Below are 20,559 nucleotides of genomic sequence, written 5' to 3' on the forward strand. Positions count from 1 at the left end.
CAACTTCCAGGTAGACGGTTGAGCTCTCCATAATCTGTTCTGACCAATTAAGTTACCAGATGCCTGCTGAGGCTGTCGGCCTGCAGATTCTCCTTGCCTGCCACAAACACCGCTGTAAGGCTGGTCACTTGACTCTCTGCCCAGGCAATTACGTTTGATACTTCTGACATGAGCTCTCGGCTCTTTGTCCCTCCTTGCCTGTTTAAGTAGGTTTGTGACTTATTTCTCTGGGCCAGACTCCTTGAACCATGCGATCCCCGCAGACCGCTCCCCAGCCTGTTCGACTAGCATCGGTGGTTTTGACACTACAAACCTTAGTTTTGACACTACAAACATTCTTCCTTTCTTTAGTCTTTGCCTGAGAGACCACCATGCTAGGTCCTGACGGGCTTTCCTTAACAGATGAATCACTTGATTCTTGTTTTTCCCGTGGGCCGTTCCATTGCATGAGAAAACAGCTTTGCAGAGGCCTCATGTGAAACCGACTCCATGGAATGGTATCTAGAGCTGCGGAAATAAGGCAGAGAACTTTCATACAGTCTCCTGAGAAGACCACTTTCTTGTCCTGAAGGAGAAATATCTTTCTTATTAATTTCTCTCTTCTGTCCTCTGTCAGTTTTATTGTCATATGGGCAGGAACCATTTGACTTTTTTCCGGATTTATCAGCCATCAGTGCTTCTCCAAGTACTGTTTGACCTGCAGAGTGCATTTTTCTGCTTCCTTTCTTGTCCTTGCCATGATAAGTATGTCGTCCAGGTAAGGCCACACGGAGATGCCCTGCTGCCTCAGGTTGGCCACAAGTACCACCAACACTTTTGTGAATGTTCTTGGAGATGTATCCAGGCCTAATGGCAGGGCGACAAACTGATAAAGTTGCCCCCCCTAAACGGAACCTTAAGTATCTGTGATGACCTGCATATATAGGTACGTGAAGGTATGCATCTTGTAGGTCTATTGTAGTCAGAAAAGCCACTTCCTTGACGTCTGGAAGAATCGTCCTCAGTGATTCCATCCTGAATTTTTTTAGATCCAGGATAGTCCTGAAACCCCCCGAGGGCTTCCTGACTATAAAGAACCTTGACTGCCAGCCTTGACATTCTTGTTCCTTTGGTACTCTCACTACCACCTTTTTGTTTATCATTTTTTCTAGGCTGTTGATTAACGCCGACTTCTCTACTGGATCTTGAGGAATTGGAGACTCTGTTTTCCAATAACCCGGAAATTTTGCAAATTCTATCTTGTATACAGATTCTATTATCTCCAACACCAATCTGTCTTCGACAGACTGGGACCAGACCTACCCGAATTGCAGCAGTCTGCCCCCAACTGTCCCTTTGGCGTCATTGGTTGAGCTGTCAAAGCCTCCTCTGACTGTGCTACTTTGCTTTGTGCCCAATGTGATGTCATGACGTCACGTCCTGGGAAGAGAATGCAGTACCCAGTGTCAGGAACTGGGTACAGACACCGCAAGGGGGTCAGAGGCTAGGTGTGGCGGCTGGAAAGCAGAGCGGGTGCAGTGACCAGACATCAGAGCAGGTCTACAGCTGCATAGCAGAGTTGGTGTGGGGGCTGTCTACTTACCTTAGTGAGTTTTTTTTTTTTCAACACTGGAATAAGTGAAATCAAAACATTGATCTGTTCTTATTCACACATGTGAGAGAATTACTGCAAGCAGATTTGCATACAAACCAGAATTGAAAAAGAAATTATGAAAACAAGGATTGTCAGAAGTGCCACTTTTGACAATCCTTGTCAAAATATGTTTTTATAGTGGGAAGATTACGAAAAGTGTGCATTTTCAATGTGCTTGTCTCAATCCCAGCCTAACTAAAAACAGGTTTGACACAAGGTCATGCGCATACAATTGTCATTCAGCATAAACAGGGGGCATGGCCTTGTGCCAGCTAGGCCAGAAACCATTTAAAAATGGGTCATGACCTTGCAGGAGCTAGGCCATGCCTATTTTCTGTATGGTATCAGCTCTTTGTCTTACCATAACACATTATTTGGCTCATTGCATCGGATTGGTTGGTTACCCCTGATTTAGAGGGTGTTACAACCCTTGATAAACCCGCTACTGATCTAACCAGAGCAGGGCCCGGTCTAGCTCAGAGTCTATGGAAGCTGATAATCTGGAAAATTCCCTCTCTTTACGAGAGCTGGAACGCCCAAACAGCCGTATCCTGACTAGGGGTCTGCTTATCAGAATCACATAGGCGTGACTAAGGTAATAACTGAAACACGTTAAGCGTGTACCGCCTAACTTGGACTTTTGGTGCTGTGCTGGCTGCGGTACCCAACCAGAGGTACTTGTCCAGACTGAGGGATCGTGGTTGTGGACCCGTTCTACATCTGCCTGCCTGCTGCTTACCCAAGGACATTTGTCTAGTGCTTTTTAAACAAGTCATTTTATTGTACTGTACTTATTATTATTATTTTTATTTTATTGACCTGCACCATGTTGGTTTCTATTGTCTCCCCTTATTCTTAATAGGGGAGTCACTACATGCCTGAGCCCTAAGTGCTGTCATTTATGGAAAACTGTGGATTTTTAGAAATAATCCATAAAATCGGAGTATATTGCTATAATTTCTTGCATGTTTTTTTGTTCAAGCACAATTTGAAAATACCAAGTCACCTTGGGTAAATAGTTACCTTGGAGTCTTTAATAAGGACAGAAAATACAAAAACACTGAGCAGAATAGAACAGTGAAAGAATAGAATAGGCTAGATACCAGAAGGTAACAGGGGAAAGGGGAATAGGGTGCCCCCAACAAAAGAGAGTACTTTTTCCTCATTGTAGATACCAGAAGGGTCAGTCAGGAGAGAGGGCAGAGGGGAGCAGCTCCACACCAGCCCTAATAGGTTTATAGCAATGCTACAAACAACATGCACACAGACAATCTTATGCTAAATCTCTCCAACCATCTATACAGCACTGTAATTTATGACCTTGGTGTAGCTGTGCAGCTCAAAAACGCTGTTTAGTGATCAGCGCCGTCCCCCAGCAGCAGGATGAGACAACCAGCATAGCATCACCACATGTATGATTAAAGATGGCAACTGGCACTCTGATGAACCGAGGCTGCTGGGAAGCAGGGGTGAGTGGCCACCTGGAGTCTAGCTCAACCCCTTGCAATGGCGCTTTTTTTAAATGGCATTTTTCTATTGTTGACTGGCTTTCTAACACAGGGCATCCTGCTAACCGGGTTCCCTGCCCATACTCACAAGCCACCATGCTGCCGGTGCAGTCAAGGCTAAAGGTCTGGAAGGCCACCCAGTATTTTAAATTGCATTTTGAAATTGTGCCACCGTCGCCCACCAGCCCTACCGCACAGCGCTGCCCTACACCGCAGATGGCATGTGACATTGGGTGCTGTAAAAAAGCACTTGGGCACCATAAGATGCAATGGGACATTGCATTGCGATGTTGCATCGCATCCAAACGCATATGTGGATGGGCACCATTAGGTGCACTCAATTACTATGCACCTCTCCTCAAAAACAGCACATACAGCTTTGCATCACCCACCCCTTTGTATGATACTTGTGCACATTCATAAATGTTTAGTTACTTATACACAGTGATGCCCCATATCATCTTTATATATGTATAGGAAACACTGCCATCTGTTGGCAGTGAGTGAAACTACATCTCTTTCTCTCACACATGCACAAACACAGAGGCAAGTGTTCATGCATGTCTAAACAAGGTAGCAGACTAGGTTAAGAAGTATCAGCTTTGAGCGGGCTTACTAGCTTAAAACATGGATGCAAGCCTGTGAGGTGAATTATTGCTACACAGTAGTACGAGTAAATGGTAGTTGTTCTATTATTCCCAATACTCACTGGTCCAGAGTCTTATAATAAATATCCAAGTCTTTGTTGGCCAACTCTGTAGTCCGCATAACGATCATCATCTCCTTATGTTTCTCTTCAGCATCCTTGTACTGAGGCTCACGTAGCTCCTTCTTAAAACGAATTATCTCATCCTCAAACCCCTTCTGCCGGCCAAGTGCCTGGCTCTGGTTTGTTTTCAGTGTTTCAATCTGCTTTTCCAACTCGTGGTGCTCTCTGGAAAGCAAACGAAAAGTCAGATAGTCAAAATAAAGCTATTATGAGTTGTTTTAATGCACATTTGTGGTTGCTTTATGCTAATTACGGCTAAATTAGCGTTTTCAGGAGTGGTCTATTTCCAGAGGACCACTGCACAAAAGTGTCAGCATCGAACATGCAAACAACTACCGACCAGTGAGCCAGTAGTAGGGAAATTGATGGAAGAACTCTAGTTCTAGATTATCACACATCCAGAAATTTACAGGATCCTAAACAGCATGGATTTACTCGGGGGAGATTATGTCTAACAAATCTTACTGACTTTTTTAAATGTGCGACTAAAGTAATAGATAAATGAGGGGCCATAGATATAGCTTGTAAAGCTTTAGACAATGTCCTCGATTTCAGACTGCTAACTAACTAGAAAGCTTGGGATTAGATACTAAAATGGTTGAATGGATAAGATCTTGGTTGCAGGATACAAAACAGAAAGTTGTTGTGGTAAATGGAATGCATTACGAGTAGATTACCTCCAGGGATCTGTACTTGGACCAGTTATTTCTAAATATATTTATTGCGGACATTGCAAATGGTATGGAAGAGAAATCTATGCATTTTTGCAGATGACACAAAGGTAAGAAATAGGGCAGACACCCTCTGAGGGGTAAAACAAATGATTGATGATCTAGGTAGAGAATGGTCAAGAGCATGGCAATTAGTTTAATGCCAAAAATTGTAAAATCACTACTCAAGCTGCAGCCACTAACTTCAGCCATAGTGGCTCCGAGCGGCCACTCAAGAAACCGCTCTGGGGGGGGGGAGTGGGGGGGGTTTGCGAGTGGGGTGGCGGGACCGAGATCGGTGGAGGGCAGTCGCAGGGAAGCCCCAGCGATCTGGTGTACGACCACGGTGGAGGTATACGTGTGTGGGGGAAAGGTATGCAAGTGGTACACAGCTGGAGGCACCACTAGCGAGCACCTACATATCGTGGCATGCCCGTAAATTGTTCAGGACAGCCCGATATGGCATACATAAGAAGAGGTTATTAGCAATATATTGGAAACTAATGAGGAGGAAAGGGATCTACAGTAGGAGTCACTATTTCAGGTGACTTAAAGGCTAACCTACAATGTAACAAAGCAATGAAGAAGGCAAGTCAGATGTTTGGTTGAATAGGGAGAGGAATAAGCAGCCGAAAAGAGGATTTTGTACTTACGTTAAATCCTTTTCTCCGATTCCACCGGTGACACTGAAGTTCTACAGTGGGGAAATAGAAGGATTCTAAAAGGAGCATGGGCACTTTAAATTTGAATCCGTGTCACCAATTCATCCCCTTCTACTTCCTCTCCTCGGCAGTCTTGAGCAATTATGCCCAGAGGCGAACTGGAAGTAAATATACTTCCGAGGAGGTAACACACACGTTTTAACACACAGTAACATAAGATAAGTACTGAAACACAGTGAGAACCCTGAAGAGATAAATCCTACAAAACGACAAGGGAGTTCCAACACAAACAAATAAAATCAACCCTGACAGGAAGCTTCAACAAGCAGAAGGTCAATGGGACTTAAATGAAGAACAGTGACCACTGTCTCCTGTGGAATCGGAGAAAAGGAATTAAGCAAAGTACAAAATCCCGTTTTCTCCTACATCCACTAGGTGACACTGGAGTTCTATGTCCTAGAGCTCCTATCATGGGTGGGACAGCGCCGAGATCCCCATAACACAGAGCGACTAAACTGCGACACAGGGGCCACCATACTGTCAAACCGGTAGAACTTACCAAAAGTCTTCCAAGTGGCAGCATGACAAAGCTGCTAAATGGAAACCCCATGGGGAGCCGCCCACGTAAGTCTCACAGAATGCGCGGTATGCACGGAACTTGAAGAAGGCGGAACCAAGAAAGCCGCCACATAAGCCTTGCAAATGAAAACGCTAAATCATCTAGCCAAAGTCTGCTTGGTTGCCGGCCATCCAGGCTTCACTGAATCATACAGAGCAAACAAGGGGTCTGAATTGCGGAAAGAAGCCGTTCTGACAATGTAGATGTGGAGTGCACGCACCATGTGTAGATACTTGGAGTCAGGATCTTCTTCTCCAAAAGCCAGAACCCCAATAGGCTGATTGATCTAAAAGGCCTAGAGCTGAAATACGACTAGCCACAATGCAAACATCAGTAGACGCCTCAGTGAGGTATGCAACTGCTTCGCGAATGTGGTCTGTTAGAATCTGGCAGCAGGTGACCTTGTGGTGCTTTCTCAAATCCTGAGCAATCTGACCGGCCCAAACCTCCATTGCTTTAGTAATCCAGCAACCCACCTGTGCAGAACGCTGTGAAACACCCGCAGCAGTGTAAATTGTCTTTAGGGTGGTCTCCAATTCCAACAGTCAGAAGGCTCTTTAAGAATCAAGGCTCCAGGGACAGGAAGCACAACCTTCTTTGACAGTCTGGAAACCGAAGGGTCAACAGACGTTGGGGTTTCACACAATGTCCTGCTATCTGCAGGGAAGAGATAGGAAGCTAAAAATCTACAAGAGACCTGAAAGTTTTTCCAAGCTGCCTGTTTGTGTCTTTAACTTAATACAGTAGGTTGGGCCAGGGCCTAATCCTCATCCTCCACCTGCAGAGCTAATTTAACCATGGCAATTAAGTCTTCCAGACCCCCTGAAACATTCTCAGGCTCCTCCACCTCCAAGTCAGGGAATTCACCTTCCTCTAAGGCTGGCGTGTCAGACTGTACAAACGGAGGAGGGGCTGGATGAGCAGATACTACTGGGGCAAGGGCTCTTGTAAGACCTTGTTCAGCTGAAGCTAAATCAGTTTGCTGAGACCTAAAGGTCTATCTCTCCGAGAGGTAGATAATTCAGAGGATAACTGTGACATCACATCTGAGACCCGTGAGGCCCAGGGCGGGACATCCTATGCAGATAACACAGGGGCTGCTGCACATGAATCACAGAGCAGTACACCCTCTGTCTGTGGTGTGAACTTAGTAGCTCTCCTGAAAGTTACTAAACCCCACTGTCTGAGCTCACAGATCTTGGGGAAGAAACCAGTTGTTTTCAGGCAGCCTCCAAGCTGTATTGGCACTGTGAGGACAGATCCATAGCTCTCACACGCAGAGATACAGCCTTTCAGCAACATGTAGCTTCTAAGATGGCCGCCCCATGTCTCGTGTGCAGTGGATTGCTGGGCCACCTGGGCAGAGACCACACGGCTCGATAGCTCTGCCCCATGTAATGCGCCAAGTAAGAATCCACTGTATATACCGCCATTTGTCCTGGGTCACCCGCTAGCAAGGAGCAAAGGGAATACTCATAATCTGCCTGGCTGGCCAGTGGCAGTGAGGCTGGCAGAGGACCCTGATGCACTCCTTGGTGTCCGGTCCTCACTGCAACAGTGGTCACACCAGCCAGGGACTCAGGAGTGCACCACAAGCAGTGGCAACAGAGTCTCCCCGGCAGCACCCGCGTCGCAGGCAGGTAGTGGCAGATACTACCTGCCTGTCCTCTTGCTGCTGGAAGATCTCTAACATGAAAAATATTAAACAGCCCAGGAAAGAGCTCATACTGCGACCAGCTTCCACAGGGCACAATCTAAGCCTGGCTAGGAGGAGAAGTAAAAGGGGAGGAGCTTGCTACACTTCTTAAAATGTAAAGTGCCCATGCTCCTTTTAGTCTCCTTCTGTTACTCACTGTAGAACTCCAGTGTCACCTACTGGATGAAGGAGAAAGAAAGGAGTAATAATGTTGCTGTATACATCAATGGTACAACTTCATCTAGAATATGGTGTCCAGTTCTGGAAAGTTCTCCAAAAGGATAGAAATACTCTAGAGATGGTACAAAAAGGGCAATGTACCAATGGTACATGGGCCACAAAGACTAAAAAAAGTCAATATGTATAGTTTGGAGCAGAGAAGAAAAATGGGGAGACATGATCGAAATTGTCAATATATCAAGGGTTTTAACTACTGTAGGTCCAGGAGGGAAAAATTCTCCAAATCAAGAGAAGTATTAGAACACAAGGACATGCACTGGAACTGGAGGGAGGTTCAGAAGAAAATCTGAGGAGAAATAACTTACCAGAAAGGGTAGCGGACAAGTGTAATAGCCTCCCAACAGAGATGGTAGAGGTGAATAAGACAGTAGAATAATTTAAACATGCATGGAAAATACATAAATATATCCTTACAAAGAAATAATGATCAAATATGGTTTACGGGTAATAATATGGTTAATAAAAGGGGAAGACTAGAGAGGCCGAATGGTTCTCATTTGCCGTCAAATTCTAGGTTTAGAAGTGTACACAAAAGACAATTTTTAAAAGATCACTCAGAAGGGCTTTTCTGAGCGATATCTTTTAAAAAGTTGACTAGTGTGTATGGGGCTTTACTCTCATTAAACAGGTTTCTTGGTAAGTGTAGAATAAACTTTACAACACATCCAGAGGGATAGACAATCTCAGATGATTAGACTAAGCAGTAGACCTTTAGAAGAGATTAGAATTACATTTGTTTATGTAACAGGCTATTATATTTAAAACACTTGATTTTTTTCAATAGAGAGCAATTATTTAGGTGCATGTAAGATAGCTCTGAACATCATTTTGGGATCAAGCATCACAGTAGAACAGAGTATTTCAGCTGAATGGAAGGAAATGAAATATTTGACTTTGCGAGCAACAATGACCTGTTTTTCTAGTTTTGAGGCTTAAATCATACATGCAATAAAAAGAGGTCAAAATAGGAATTTTAAAATGTAGCAAAAGAAGACGTAACATACTCTCTAAGCTGCACAACTTTCATCTGTCCCCTTTCTTTTAATAGTTGTTCTCTTTCCTCTTTAACTTTCTGAAGCTCCTCTATTCGTTTTCTGAGTGTTAAGTTGTCCTGGAGACATCGTTCCTGTATCTAGTTGTGTGGAGACAAGACATTAAATAGGGCACAAATGACATTCAATGTTCTACTCAATATTGACTACATGAGTATGAAATCCAGCATGACCTAGGATGACCTGTGTTCAGAGCAGTATGTAATGGAGCCTTAGGCTACCATTGAAATTAGGATCCAAAGAACAAGGCTGTGGAATGTGCAGCCATCATACTGTAGGTGGCATAGAATGCCTAGTCTTCATTGCTAGAGAACTAACAAGACGCTACTCACGAATAGGTACTTACTTTCTGTGTATCAATATCCTGTCTAATAGTTATCATCTCTTTATTGATTTTTTCTTTCTGTTTTTCACAATCGTTAAGACGTGTAATTAATTCCTGTAGTTCAGTTTCCTTTTGCTGGTTAAAAAAATAAAGACATAACAGTAAGGTGATGACTGGTCATGGGAAAGTCTAGTGAGTCATTTTAATTAAAAGAAAAATAATAAATACCTCTTTGAATTCCTCTTTTCCATTATGTATGTAATTTTCAATCTCTTTCATAAACAAGCTGATTTTTTTCACTTTTTCTTTAATGTCATTGAGCTGGAAGAAAACAAATGAAATCACGATTGCATAAGTCAGTAAGTATAAAAAGGAAAACTTGTGTGTGTGTGAGTGTGTGTGAGTGAAGTTGGGTCTGCAAAGGAGCTGAACATACTAAAGGATTGGGGAATAATGCTATTATTGGGGCACAGAAGAGCAATGAAATGCTTTGCGGTAACCTGAAATTAATAAATGAAATGAATGGGGCAGATTCAATTGGATAGAAGGTTATGTAGTAGCCCTGTGCATTACATTTCTGTGCACAGTACCTGCAAGTATCATAATCAGGGCCGGCGCCACCACTAGGCAGCTTTAGGCATTTGCAGAAGTTGTAGCAGGTGTCCCCCCTGGATGGGATGGGGGTGAGCAGAGTAACTCGCCCCCCCCCCGTGGAGCACCTGCACACCACACACTCCTCCTGCAGTGCACGCAGTGGCACACTCCCACGTCCTGCCCCAGCAGCAGCTCAGCCCGCGCCGCATTGCCCGGCACCCACCAACCGGAGTGATCCGGCAGCAGCAGCCTGGGTCCGCCGCAACCCCCCCTACTGAGCAAAAACAAGCTCAGTACCTAACCATCATCTGGAAACTGACCGAATTCATGCTAGCACCTGAACAGAATCAGCCACTATGGGCAGTATTCAATGAAAAAGTTCTCCGTGCATGGAGAGCGTTTTATTTAGCTCTCCATGCACTCTCCGTGTTCCGGAGGGCTCGCTGCCACTCCTGCTCCCTCTATTCAATGTGGTTAAGACTCGCCGCCACTCGCGGCGAGTCTTAACCCCTGCAGGGAGCAGGGAGCTTTCAGGGAGAATATTTCACATTGAATAGGGTTGCTCGCTTTTGGAGAGCAAAATGCTCCATCCAAGGCGAACAAAGCACAAATTCTCCACAAAACACGGATAACTTTTCTCATTGAATACTGCCCTATATGTCAGTATAAGTAGTGATGTAGAATTTATTATACCGTAGGACATAGAGAAGCTGGGGGCAGAACAACAACTGAGTGAGCACTCCGCTAATATGTATTGTAAATGAGTCCAAGTAAGAGAAAGTATTCCCATTCTGTGTTGTAAACATTATTGACAATTATGCCATATACTATAACTCAATGTATGTGTTACTATAAACTCATTGTGGTAAATTTACTAACATTCACGTTAGTAATTTACTAAACACAAAACCAGACAAAGTTTGCTCAAAAATGAATGAAAATCACAGCAGAACACGCATGTATGTATGTATCAACAGACCATAGGCCAAACTTGCCATGACTTTCCATAGGCACCAATACAACACGAACATTTACCAGCATTCGTTTCTGCAAATTATGCCCTGAATTCTCTCAAAATGCACATTTCCAATAGAAGTTCTTTTGTCTGGCATGTTTGAAGAACATGCATGGATTAATCAGATGCTTCTATGTGTAAAATGATATTTTTTTTAAACAATGGAGCATAACCAGCCCTGGGGTTCTTCGGACTGATGATGGTTCTAAAAATACAGAGGAAAATTGAGTGAGGTCCTCCTGTATTTAAAGAACTAGCACCAGGCTCTTAAACCGGTTCTTGCTTCAAAAATACATGGGGAAAAAAGTATGCAGGGGTCCCTTGAAATTTTTAAACAAGCACTGAGCTCCAATAGTTAGTCTGGTTTTGCCAAATACTGGGGATGCATTTTGTATCGGTCCCTACAGCTGTAGCTTTACCCCCCCCCCCCCCCCCCACCAAGGCAGCCCTGGCCAGGGTCCCTGGGGGCTTCCCAAAACAGCCCCCTTCCCTAGGACCACTGCACTGATCTCACTGATCCATGCTTGCTTCATGTTCTGCAATGTTTGGCTGCCGGCAAACTTGGCAGCCAAACATGAATGAATAACAATCAGAAAACATGCATGCACCAAGCACAGGAGCTTATTAAATTACCAGAATTTTTTATAAGAAAAAAAAAAACAGACCCATGGGTGCTTAGTAAAATGTACCCCCTTAGCTCTATAGTAACATGTTAATTTGGTTTTAATAGAAGTGCAGAATGAAAAGCCTAAAGCACTACAACACTGCCCTCTGACAGCTAGAAATGTTATGGCAGGCTAGGTGGAGATGTCACACTCATACTGCTTTCACATCGCTATGCCAGATCGGCACTTTCACTTTCTTTTATCCCTGGTCAAATTGCTGGGTTGGTCTAACCGGGTTATTAGGTTAGTGCTTTTACATCGTATCTAGACCCTGCTCTACCCACAACAGAGGCTCGCCACATACAGCTAGAGCCTGAGCGGGTCGTAGCGAGCTCACCTATTGAAAACCTTTCTTCTGCGGCAAATAAGTATATTCCACATTCACACACAAAGGAACATTGCGGCCAATATATTGTGCAGTCTGTACCTTATGGTGATTAGACACCTATCCAACTCTCAGGGTGTCCTGTTATTTTCACCAATCAAAGTATTAAAGGTTTTTTTGGCACTGACAAATATTGCCATACACTTACCTTCTAAAAGGAAATTTGGAGGACTATTTTTTTCAATTAATACACACACCCTGGTGCGCACAGGGTTGTGTGTTTAAGAAAATTTGAAATCCCATTATATATCTTTATAAATTGAGTGATTTGGAGCCGGATATTATTAATTATACCTTGGTCATTTATTGTGACTTTTATATACAATATGAGTAATTTTAATTGTGTGTATTTTTTATATTTATTTTTATGTGTATTTTTTACAATAAACTGTAATCATTTTTCAAAATTGTGTGGCGCTCTCTAAGCATCTTCTATTCATTTAAATCATTGCTATATCTACTAATTTAGATCATTTATTCTTCTGTCTTTATTGACAATTTCCAGAATTGTCTCTGGGAGCGGGCAATATCTAAATCGACTAGATTTGTTCATTTTTGGTGTGTATGTATTTGTGTATGTATGTGTACATATATGTGTACATGTATATACACTGAGTAGTGGATTTATTGAAAGAGATCGTGCCCGATTATATTCTTTTTATGTTTCGACCAGGCAATAACCTGGGTTTTCAATGTGATGTGAAAGGGGTATCAGATAATGAGAAGAAGTGTCACCCTTTCTTGTGCAGCTCTGTAGCTGGAGTCCTTTCTCTCCACAATTTCTCGTTTCTCCTTCTGAAGCTTTTCTAGTGTAGATTCCAATGGGAAAACTTGCTCTCTGGATTCCTGAATTAAGAAAGAAAATAAATTGGTTATTGAATACAAAAAAAAAAAACATTAAATCAATGTGTTCATTTAAACCCCTTTTTTCACCAATGTGTCAGCCTAGTTTGCTATTTTTGCATGTATCACATTCCAAAATCATTTTTGGCATTACTGCATGCAAAATCTAACTAAATTGTGAGAAAATAGCATTCCTTTTATTATACCCAAAAAGTGAACTAAAAGCAAAGCATCTCATTTTTTTGATAAATAAACACCACAAATAAATACTTTGTGGTTCTTGGTTTAGCACGACGTCACAGTACAGGGCTGCCACCTACCGTTACCTACTGTACATACCAGTTTTGGCCCTGATACTTAAAAAAAATTGAGGTTCTACTCCTGGTTTGGGACCTACTAATCCTGCTAATATTCCCTTAGCCCATATAAGCTTTATTTCCACGGATATCTTTTTCTGGAGTACCACAAGAAGAAAGTGAAGCTAAAATCTATTCCTAGCATTCTATTACCACAAATGCTGGGTACCCAAGAAATCAATTTGGATTACCTCTATGGTATAGGAATGGCCATCGATTCTCAATGATTCAGTCATCAATGGTTTATGGTCGATGTCGAATACTTTTGCCATCGATGGGGGAGAACCAGATGTTTTCCCTACATCGATGGCACAGCAAAAATTATTTTTTGCTGTTTTTTTTCTTCAAAAGGCCGGGACTTGGAGCATAGCTCCGCCCTCTGACACCCGTGAAGCCCTACCCACGTGTTTTGACTACTCACACATAATAGATTACCATCGATATGTAAAACTATCAATGGTCACCCATTGCATAGTTTTACAATATCGATGGCCAGTTGCACTTTTGCACCCCTTGTGGAAATGTACAATGGCAGTGAGATTGTCCATGAAGAATGCCTGAGGATCCCTGGACTCTGCTCTTAAAAATGTCAGCTTCCTATTCAGATGAGATGCCATTAGGTCGATGTCTCAGAGATCCCCAGAGTTCCAAAATCAGGTACAAAGTGTCCAGCGTAAAGCCCACACACCTGGGTAACCCTCTGCTGGCTGAGTAAGTAATTCTCCCAATTGTCCACCCCACAATGAAAATGGCAGAAAGGACCACAACAAAATTCTTCTCACACAACAGGGTTCACGCTGTATCTGCCATGAGCTGTTAACACCACATGTGACAGGTGATGTACATATTAGCTGCAGCATTTGCATAATAAATACGGAGAGATCTGCCTGCAAGAGATGTTGAGTCTGAAACCGAACATTCCTAATCGCCCAAAGTTTCAAGACATTGCTGAAAAGGGCAGATTCCTTCCTGGACCTGCGGCCTTAGCACCCCATCTTGACAGACCGGCATTCATCATATCCAAGGTCAGGTACCAGATTAAGAACACAACCCTTGGACAGGTTGGAGTAGTGAATCCACTAAATCAAGAGGTAGTGGTGTCTGACGTCACAGCTTGGGGACCTTAGGCAGGAAGCGAATAGGGTAAGCACCACTCCCGGTTCAAGCAGAGCTAGGGAGACGGTGCCTTCCATGTGAAAAGCACAAGGGACAGGAAAAAAATAGAGAATATACTGCATCTTCCAGACCTGCATCTTCCATATACTGCATCTAAGAAACCCTGTGCCGGTTCCAGGGAAGTGGTCCTACACTGCTCTGGTTGCACAGCACTACAGCTGGAGTGTACAGACAATGGCATCCAGGGGTAATAGGAAACCCAGTGTTGCAGAATACAGTAGGTAGGACGAAATTAGTTCACATGTGAGGGCCCCTGCCATTACTGCTCTTTGCCAAAAATCATACAACGATGTTAAATGGTAATTAAGCTATTATATTTGTCCATATTGTGTTAATTTTTCAATCTCCACAGACATAAGGCATTTTATGTGGTGAATTTATGTAAATGAAATTATTCTCATCAAGACAGAGAAGTAAAGCAGGTACTTGCGAATTATCATGGCGCCCGATTTCATCTAAATCTCATCCGATATCGCATCCGATTTATCGGCCGATTTGCGGCAGATTTTTTGGCCGATTCGATCTGCGAAGCGATTTTGCGGCCGATTTTCGGCCATTTCCTGCCGATTTGCATGTTATTCCATCCTTGCACACCCCCAGGTACTATGCGATGGTATGCAATGTGATTTTAGGAAAATGCTCCTGATTGTACAATTAAATATCGCATAGCATTGCATGCCAGCAAGTGGCATGTGATGCGATTCGAGATGTTACATGCACCCCCATTGTTAACGCCACCCACACTATCAACGCCAACCCGAAGCGTGGCGAGCGCAGCGAGGCTGCGAGGGGCGGCGGTACGCGTCCTCCGACCTTTTCATACCCCCACTATCTACGTCGGCGTGGAGCTGATCTTAGATAGTATGGCGAGCGTAGCGAGCCCCGCAAGGGGACGCGGATTACTTTACATGTATTCTGCCTCCCCTCGTGGGGCTCGCTGCGCTCGCCACGCTTCGGGCTTGCCACTTTATCTAAAATCAACTCCACGCCGACGTGGATGGTGGGGGTATGAAAAGGTCGAAAGGACGCGTACCGCCGCCGCTCGCCACGCTTCGGGTTGGCATTGATAGTGGGGGTGGTGTTGACAATGGGGGTGCATTTAACATTGTAAGCACCCATCAGGGTGATTGTACAATTACAAATCGAATCGCTTCACATGCATCACATGCCACTATATTGCATGCGATGCTATATGATGGAAATCGGGGGGTGTGCAAGGTGTGCAATGATGGAACAGCATGCAAAAAGTGAAAAATCGGCCGCAAAATCGCATCCGATTTTTGCATGCGATTTGCGTCCGATTTCGTGGGCGCCATGATAATACACAAGTACCGTAAAGCATCTTTCGAAGACCCATCACTGGCTCATAGTGTTATTTTCAGTTTTGCCGTGATGAACTTACAGCCATAAGGATCTGGCAGTGGATAAATGTTTGAACACAACAGAAAGTCATCAGTAAAACAGTCAGTGGGGGTAAGGAATTCAATGAGCCTCGCAACTACAGTACTTCTGCTCGCACCTTCCTGAGGAGTGGCCAGAAATCTAGCAGAACCAGTGTTGCGGTGTGAGCGGCATGCTAACAGTATCACTGCCTTTGTGTTTGATAATTGGACTTGGGTACAATATTCTCAGTTGAGTACAGCCACTACATAAGGCAGTTTCCCCTTAGTAGATAGCTTCTTAACCCCTTCCTGACAGAGCTAGTTTTTGCGTTCCTGACAGAGCCATTTTTTTCAAATCTGACATGTCTCACTTAAGTGGGGATAACTTTTTTTTGCTTTTACTTATCCCAGTGATTTTGAGATTGTTTTTTCGTGACACATTGTACTTCAAATTAGTGGTAAATTTGGGTCGATACAGTCTGTGTTTTTTTGTGAAAAATACCAAAATGTCGTGAAAAAATGGAAAATTTAGCGATTTGCAAAATGTTAAATTTTCTGCTTGTGAGACAAATAATCATACCACTCAAAATAGTTAATAACTAACATAGACCATATGTCTACTTTATGTTGCCATCATTATTTCAACTTCCTTTTAATTTTTTTGGACACTAGGAGGCTTACAATATGAATAGCAAATTCTCAAATTTTCAAGAAAATTTCAAACACTGATTTTTTTAGGGACCAGTTCAGTTCTGATGTGACTTTGAGGGACTTGTATGTGAGACACCCCCATAAATGATGCCATTTCAAAAACTGCACCCCTCACAGTATTCAAAACAGCATTTTGGAAGTTTGTTAACCCTTTAGGTGTTTCACAGGAATTAAAACAAAGTGTAGGTGAAATTTCAAAATTTCATTTTTTTTGCAGATTTGCAATTTTAATACATTTTTCTAAGGAACACAGTACATTTTACTAGAGAAATGTGACTAAAAATTGATTCCCCCAATTCTTTTGTTTTCAAAAATATCCTATATGTGGCCCTAGTGTGCACGTTGACCAAACCACAGGCTTCATAATAGAAGGAGCACCTACTTGATTTTGGAGCCTCCTTTTTATGAGATTATTTTTTAGGCACCATGTAGGTTTCTAGGCACCATAAGATGCTAAAATTTAGGAACCCCCCCACAAGTTACCCCATTTTGCAAACTACACCCCTCAGGGAATTCATCTAGGGGTATAGTGTACATTTCAAACCCCCAGGGGTTTCACCAATTGTGGTACAACTGGGCAGTGAAAATGAAAAATTACATTTTTTACACAAAAATGCAGTTCTGGCTCAAAATTTTTCATTTTCACAAGGAATGAAGGAGACAAAGCACCCCAAAATCTGTGCCCCAATTTCTCCCGAGTACCGCAATGCCTCACATGTGACCAAAAAATACCAGTTGGGTGCATGGCAGGACTCAGAAGGGAAGGAGTGATTTTTGGATTTTGCAGCTCAGATTCTGGTGGAATTTTGGTGGGTGCTATGTCGCATTAGCAAGACCCCCCAAGCACCAATACAGTGGAACCCCCCCACAAGTGACCCCATTTTGCAAACTACACCCCTCAGGGAATTCATCTAGGGGTATAGTGTACATTTCAAACCCCCAGGGGTTTCACCAATTTTGATACAAGTGGGCAGTGAAAATGAAAAATTACATTTTTTTACACAAAAATGCAGTTCTGGCTCAAAATTTTTCATTTTCAGAAGGTATGAAGGAGAAAAAGCACCCCAAAATCTGTGCCCCAATTTCTCCCGAGTACGGCAATGCCTCACATGTGAACAAACAATACCAGTTGGGTGCATGGCAGGACTCAGAAGGGAAGGAGTGATTTTTGGATTTTGCAGCACAGATTTTGGTGGAATGAATGGTGGGTGCTATGTTGCACCAATACAGTGGAACCCCCCCACAAGTCACCCCATTTTGCAAAGTACACCCCTCAGGGAATTCATCTAGGGGTATAGTGTACATTTCAAACCCCCAGGGGTTTCACCAATTTTGATACAAGTGGGCAGTGAAAATGAAAAATTACATTTTTTTACACAAAAATGCAGTTCTGGCTCAAAATTTTTCATTTTCAGAAGGTATGAAGGAGAAAAAGCACCCCAAAATCTGTGCCCCAATTTCTCCCGAGTACGGCAATGCCTCACATGTGACCAAAAAATACCAGTTGGGTGCATGGCAGGACTCAGAAGGGAAGGAGTGATTTTTGGATTTTGCAGCTCAGATTCTGGTGGAATTTTGGTGGGTGCTATGTCGCATTAGCAAGACCCCCAAAGCACCAATACAGTGGAACCCCCCCACAAGTGACCCCATTTTGCAAACTACACCCCTCAGGGAATTCATCTAGGGGTATAGTGTACATTTCAAACCCCCAGGGGTTTCACCAATTTTGATACAAGTGGGCAGTGAACATGAAAAATTACATTTTTTTACACAAAAATGCAGTTCTGGCTCAAAATTTTTCATTTTCAGAAGGTATGAAGGAGAAAAAGCACCCCAAAATCTGTGCCCCAATTTCTCCCGAGTACGGCAATGCCTCACATGTGAACAAAAAATACCAGTTGGGTGCATGGCAGGACTCAGAAGGGAAGGAGTGATTTTTGGATTTTGCAGCACAGATTTTGGTGGAATGAATGGTGGGTGCTATGTTGCACCAATACAGTGGAACCCCCCCACAAGTCACCCCATTTTGCAAAGTACACCCCTCAGGGAATTCATCTAGGGGTATAGTGTACATTTCAAACCCCCAGGGGTTTCACCAATTTTGATACAAGTGGGCAGTGAAAATGAAAAATTACATTTTTTTACACAAAAATGCAGTTCTGGCTCAAAATTTTTCATTTTCAGAAGGTATGAAGGAGAAAAAGCACCCCAAAATATGTGCCCCAATTTCTCCCGAGTACGGCAATGCCTCACATGTGACCAAAAAATACCAGTTGGGTGCATGGCAGGACTCAGAAGGGAAGGAGTGATTTTTGGATTTTGCAGCTCAGATTCTGGTGGAATTTTGGTGGGTGCTATGTCGCATTAGCAAGACCCCCAAAGCACCAATACAGTGGAACCCCCCCACAAGTGACCCCATTTTGCAAACTACACCCCTCAGGGAATTCATCTAGGGGTATAGTGTACATTTCAAACCCCCAGGGGTTTCACCAATTTTGATACAAGTGGGCAGTGAACATGAAAAATTACATTTTTTTACACAAAAATGCAGTTCTGGCTCAAAATTTTTCATTTTCAGAAGGTATGAAGGAGAAAAAGCACCCCAAAATCTGTGCCCCAATTTCTCCCGAGTACGGCAATGCCTCATGTGTGACCAAAAAGTGGCAGGACTCAGAAGGGAAGGAGTGATATTTGGAGTTTGCAGCACAAATTCTGGTGGAATGATGGTGGGTGCTATGTCGCATTAGCAAGACCCCCAAAGCACCAATACAGTGGAACCCCCCCACAAGTGACCCCATTTTGCAAACTACACCCCTCAGGGAATTCATCTAGGGGTATAGTGTACATTTCAAACCCCCAGGGGTTTCACCAATTTTGATACAAGTGGGCAGTGAACATGAAAAATTACATTTTTTTACACAAAAATGCAGTTCTGGCTCAAAATTTTTCATTTTCAGAAGGTATGAAGGAGAAAAAGCACCCCAAAATCTGTGCCCCAATTTCTCCCGAGTACGGCAATGCCTCACATGTGAACAAAAAATACCAGTTGGGTGCATGGCAGGACTCAGAAGGGAAGGAGTGATTTTTGGATTTTGCAGCACAGATTTTGGTGGAATGAATGGTGGGTGCTATGTTGCACCAATACAGTGGAACCCCCCCACAAGTCACCCCATTTTGCAAAGTACACCCCTCAGGGAATTCATCTAGGGGTATAGTGTACATTTCAAACCCCCAGGGGTTTCACCAATTTTGATACAAGTGGGCAGTGAAAATGAAAAATTACATTTTTTTACACAAAAATGCAGTTCTGGCTCAAAATTTTTCATTTTCAGAAGGTATGAAGGAGAAAAAGCACCCCAAAATATGTGCCCCAATTTCTCCCGAGTACGGCAATGCCTCACATGTGACCAAAAAATACCAGTTGGGTGCATGGCAGGACTCAGAAGGGAAGGAGTGATTTTTGGATTTTGCAGCTCAGATTCTGGTGGAATTTTGGTGGGTGCTATGTCGCATTAGCAAGACCCCCAAAGCACCAATACAGTGGAACCCCCCCACAAGTGACCCCATTTTGCAAACTACACCCCTCAGGGAATTCATCTAGGGGTATAGTGTACATTTCAAACCCCCAGGGGTTTCACCAATTTTGATACAAGTGGGCAGTGAACATGAAAAATTACATTTTTTTACACAAAAATGCAGTTCTGGCTCAAAATTTTTCATTTTCAGAAGGTATGAAGGAGAAAAAGCACCCCAAAATCTGTGCCCCAATTTCTCCCGAGTACGGCAATGCCTCATGTGTGACCAAAAAGTGGCAGGACTCAGAAGGGAAGGAGTGATATTTGGAGTTTGCAGCACAAATTCTGGTGGAATGATGGTGGGTGCTATGTCGCATTAGCAAGACCCCCAAAGCACCAATACAGTGGAACCCCCCCACAAGTGACCCCATTTTGCAAACTACACCCCTCAGGGAATTCATCTAGGGGTATAGTGTACATTTCAAACCCCCAGGGGTTTCACCAATTTTGATAAAACTGGGCAGTGAACATGAAAAATTACATTTTTTTACACAAAAATGCAGTTCTGGCTCAAAATTTGTCATTTTCACAAGGAATGAAGGAGAAAAAGCACCCCAAAATCTGTGCCCCAATATCTCCCAAGTACGGCAATGCCTCACATGTGACCAAAAAATACCAGTTGGGTGCATGGCAGGACTCAGAA

At 43.3% G+C, this 20,559-nt stretch overlaps 1 protein-coding gene across 2 annotated transcripts in view; it reads right to left on the reverse strand.

Moving 5' to 3' along the window:
• Positions 1 to 20,559, reverse strand: part of RAD50 (RAD50 double strand break repair protein) — a 120,322-nt gene that overhangs the window by 63,388 nt on the left and 36,375 nt on the right. For both annotated transcript variants that reach the window (XM_083181966.1, XM_083181967.1), the window contains exons 18-22: positions 12,609 to 12,719; positions 9,443 to 9,535; positions 9,236 to 9,349; positions 8,842 to 8,969; positions 3,851 to 4,075 (exon numbers count right to left, since the gene is read on the reverse strand). In XM_083181966.1, coding sequence (XP_083038092.1) covers positions 3,851 to 4,075; positions 8,842 to 8,969; positions 9,236 to 9,349; positions 9,443 to 9,535; positions 12,609 to 12,719 — 671 coding nt within the window. The remainder of the gene's footprint in view (positions 1 to 3,850; positions 4,076 to 8,841; positions 8,970 to 9,235; positions 9,350 to 9,442; positions 9,536 to 12,608; positions 12,720 to 20,559) is intronic.

This window comes from Crinia signifera, chromosome 4, assembly GCF_055691185.1.
Source record: "Crinia signifera chromosome 4, ASM5569118v1, whole genome shotgun sequence".
In the NCBI taxonomy this organism is placed as follows: domain Eukaryota; kingdom Metazoa; phylum Chordata; class Amphibia; order Anura; family Myobatrachidae; genus Crinia; species Crinia signifera.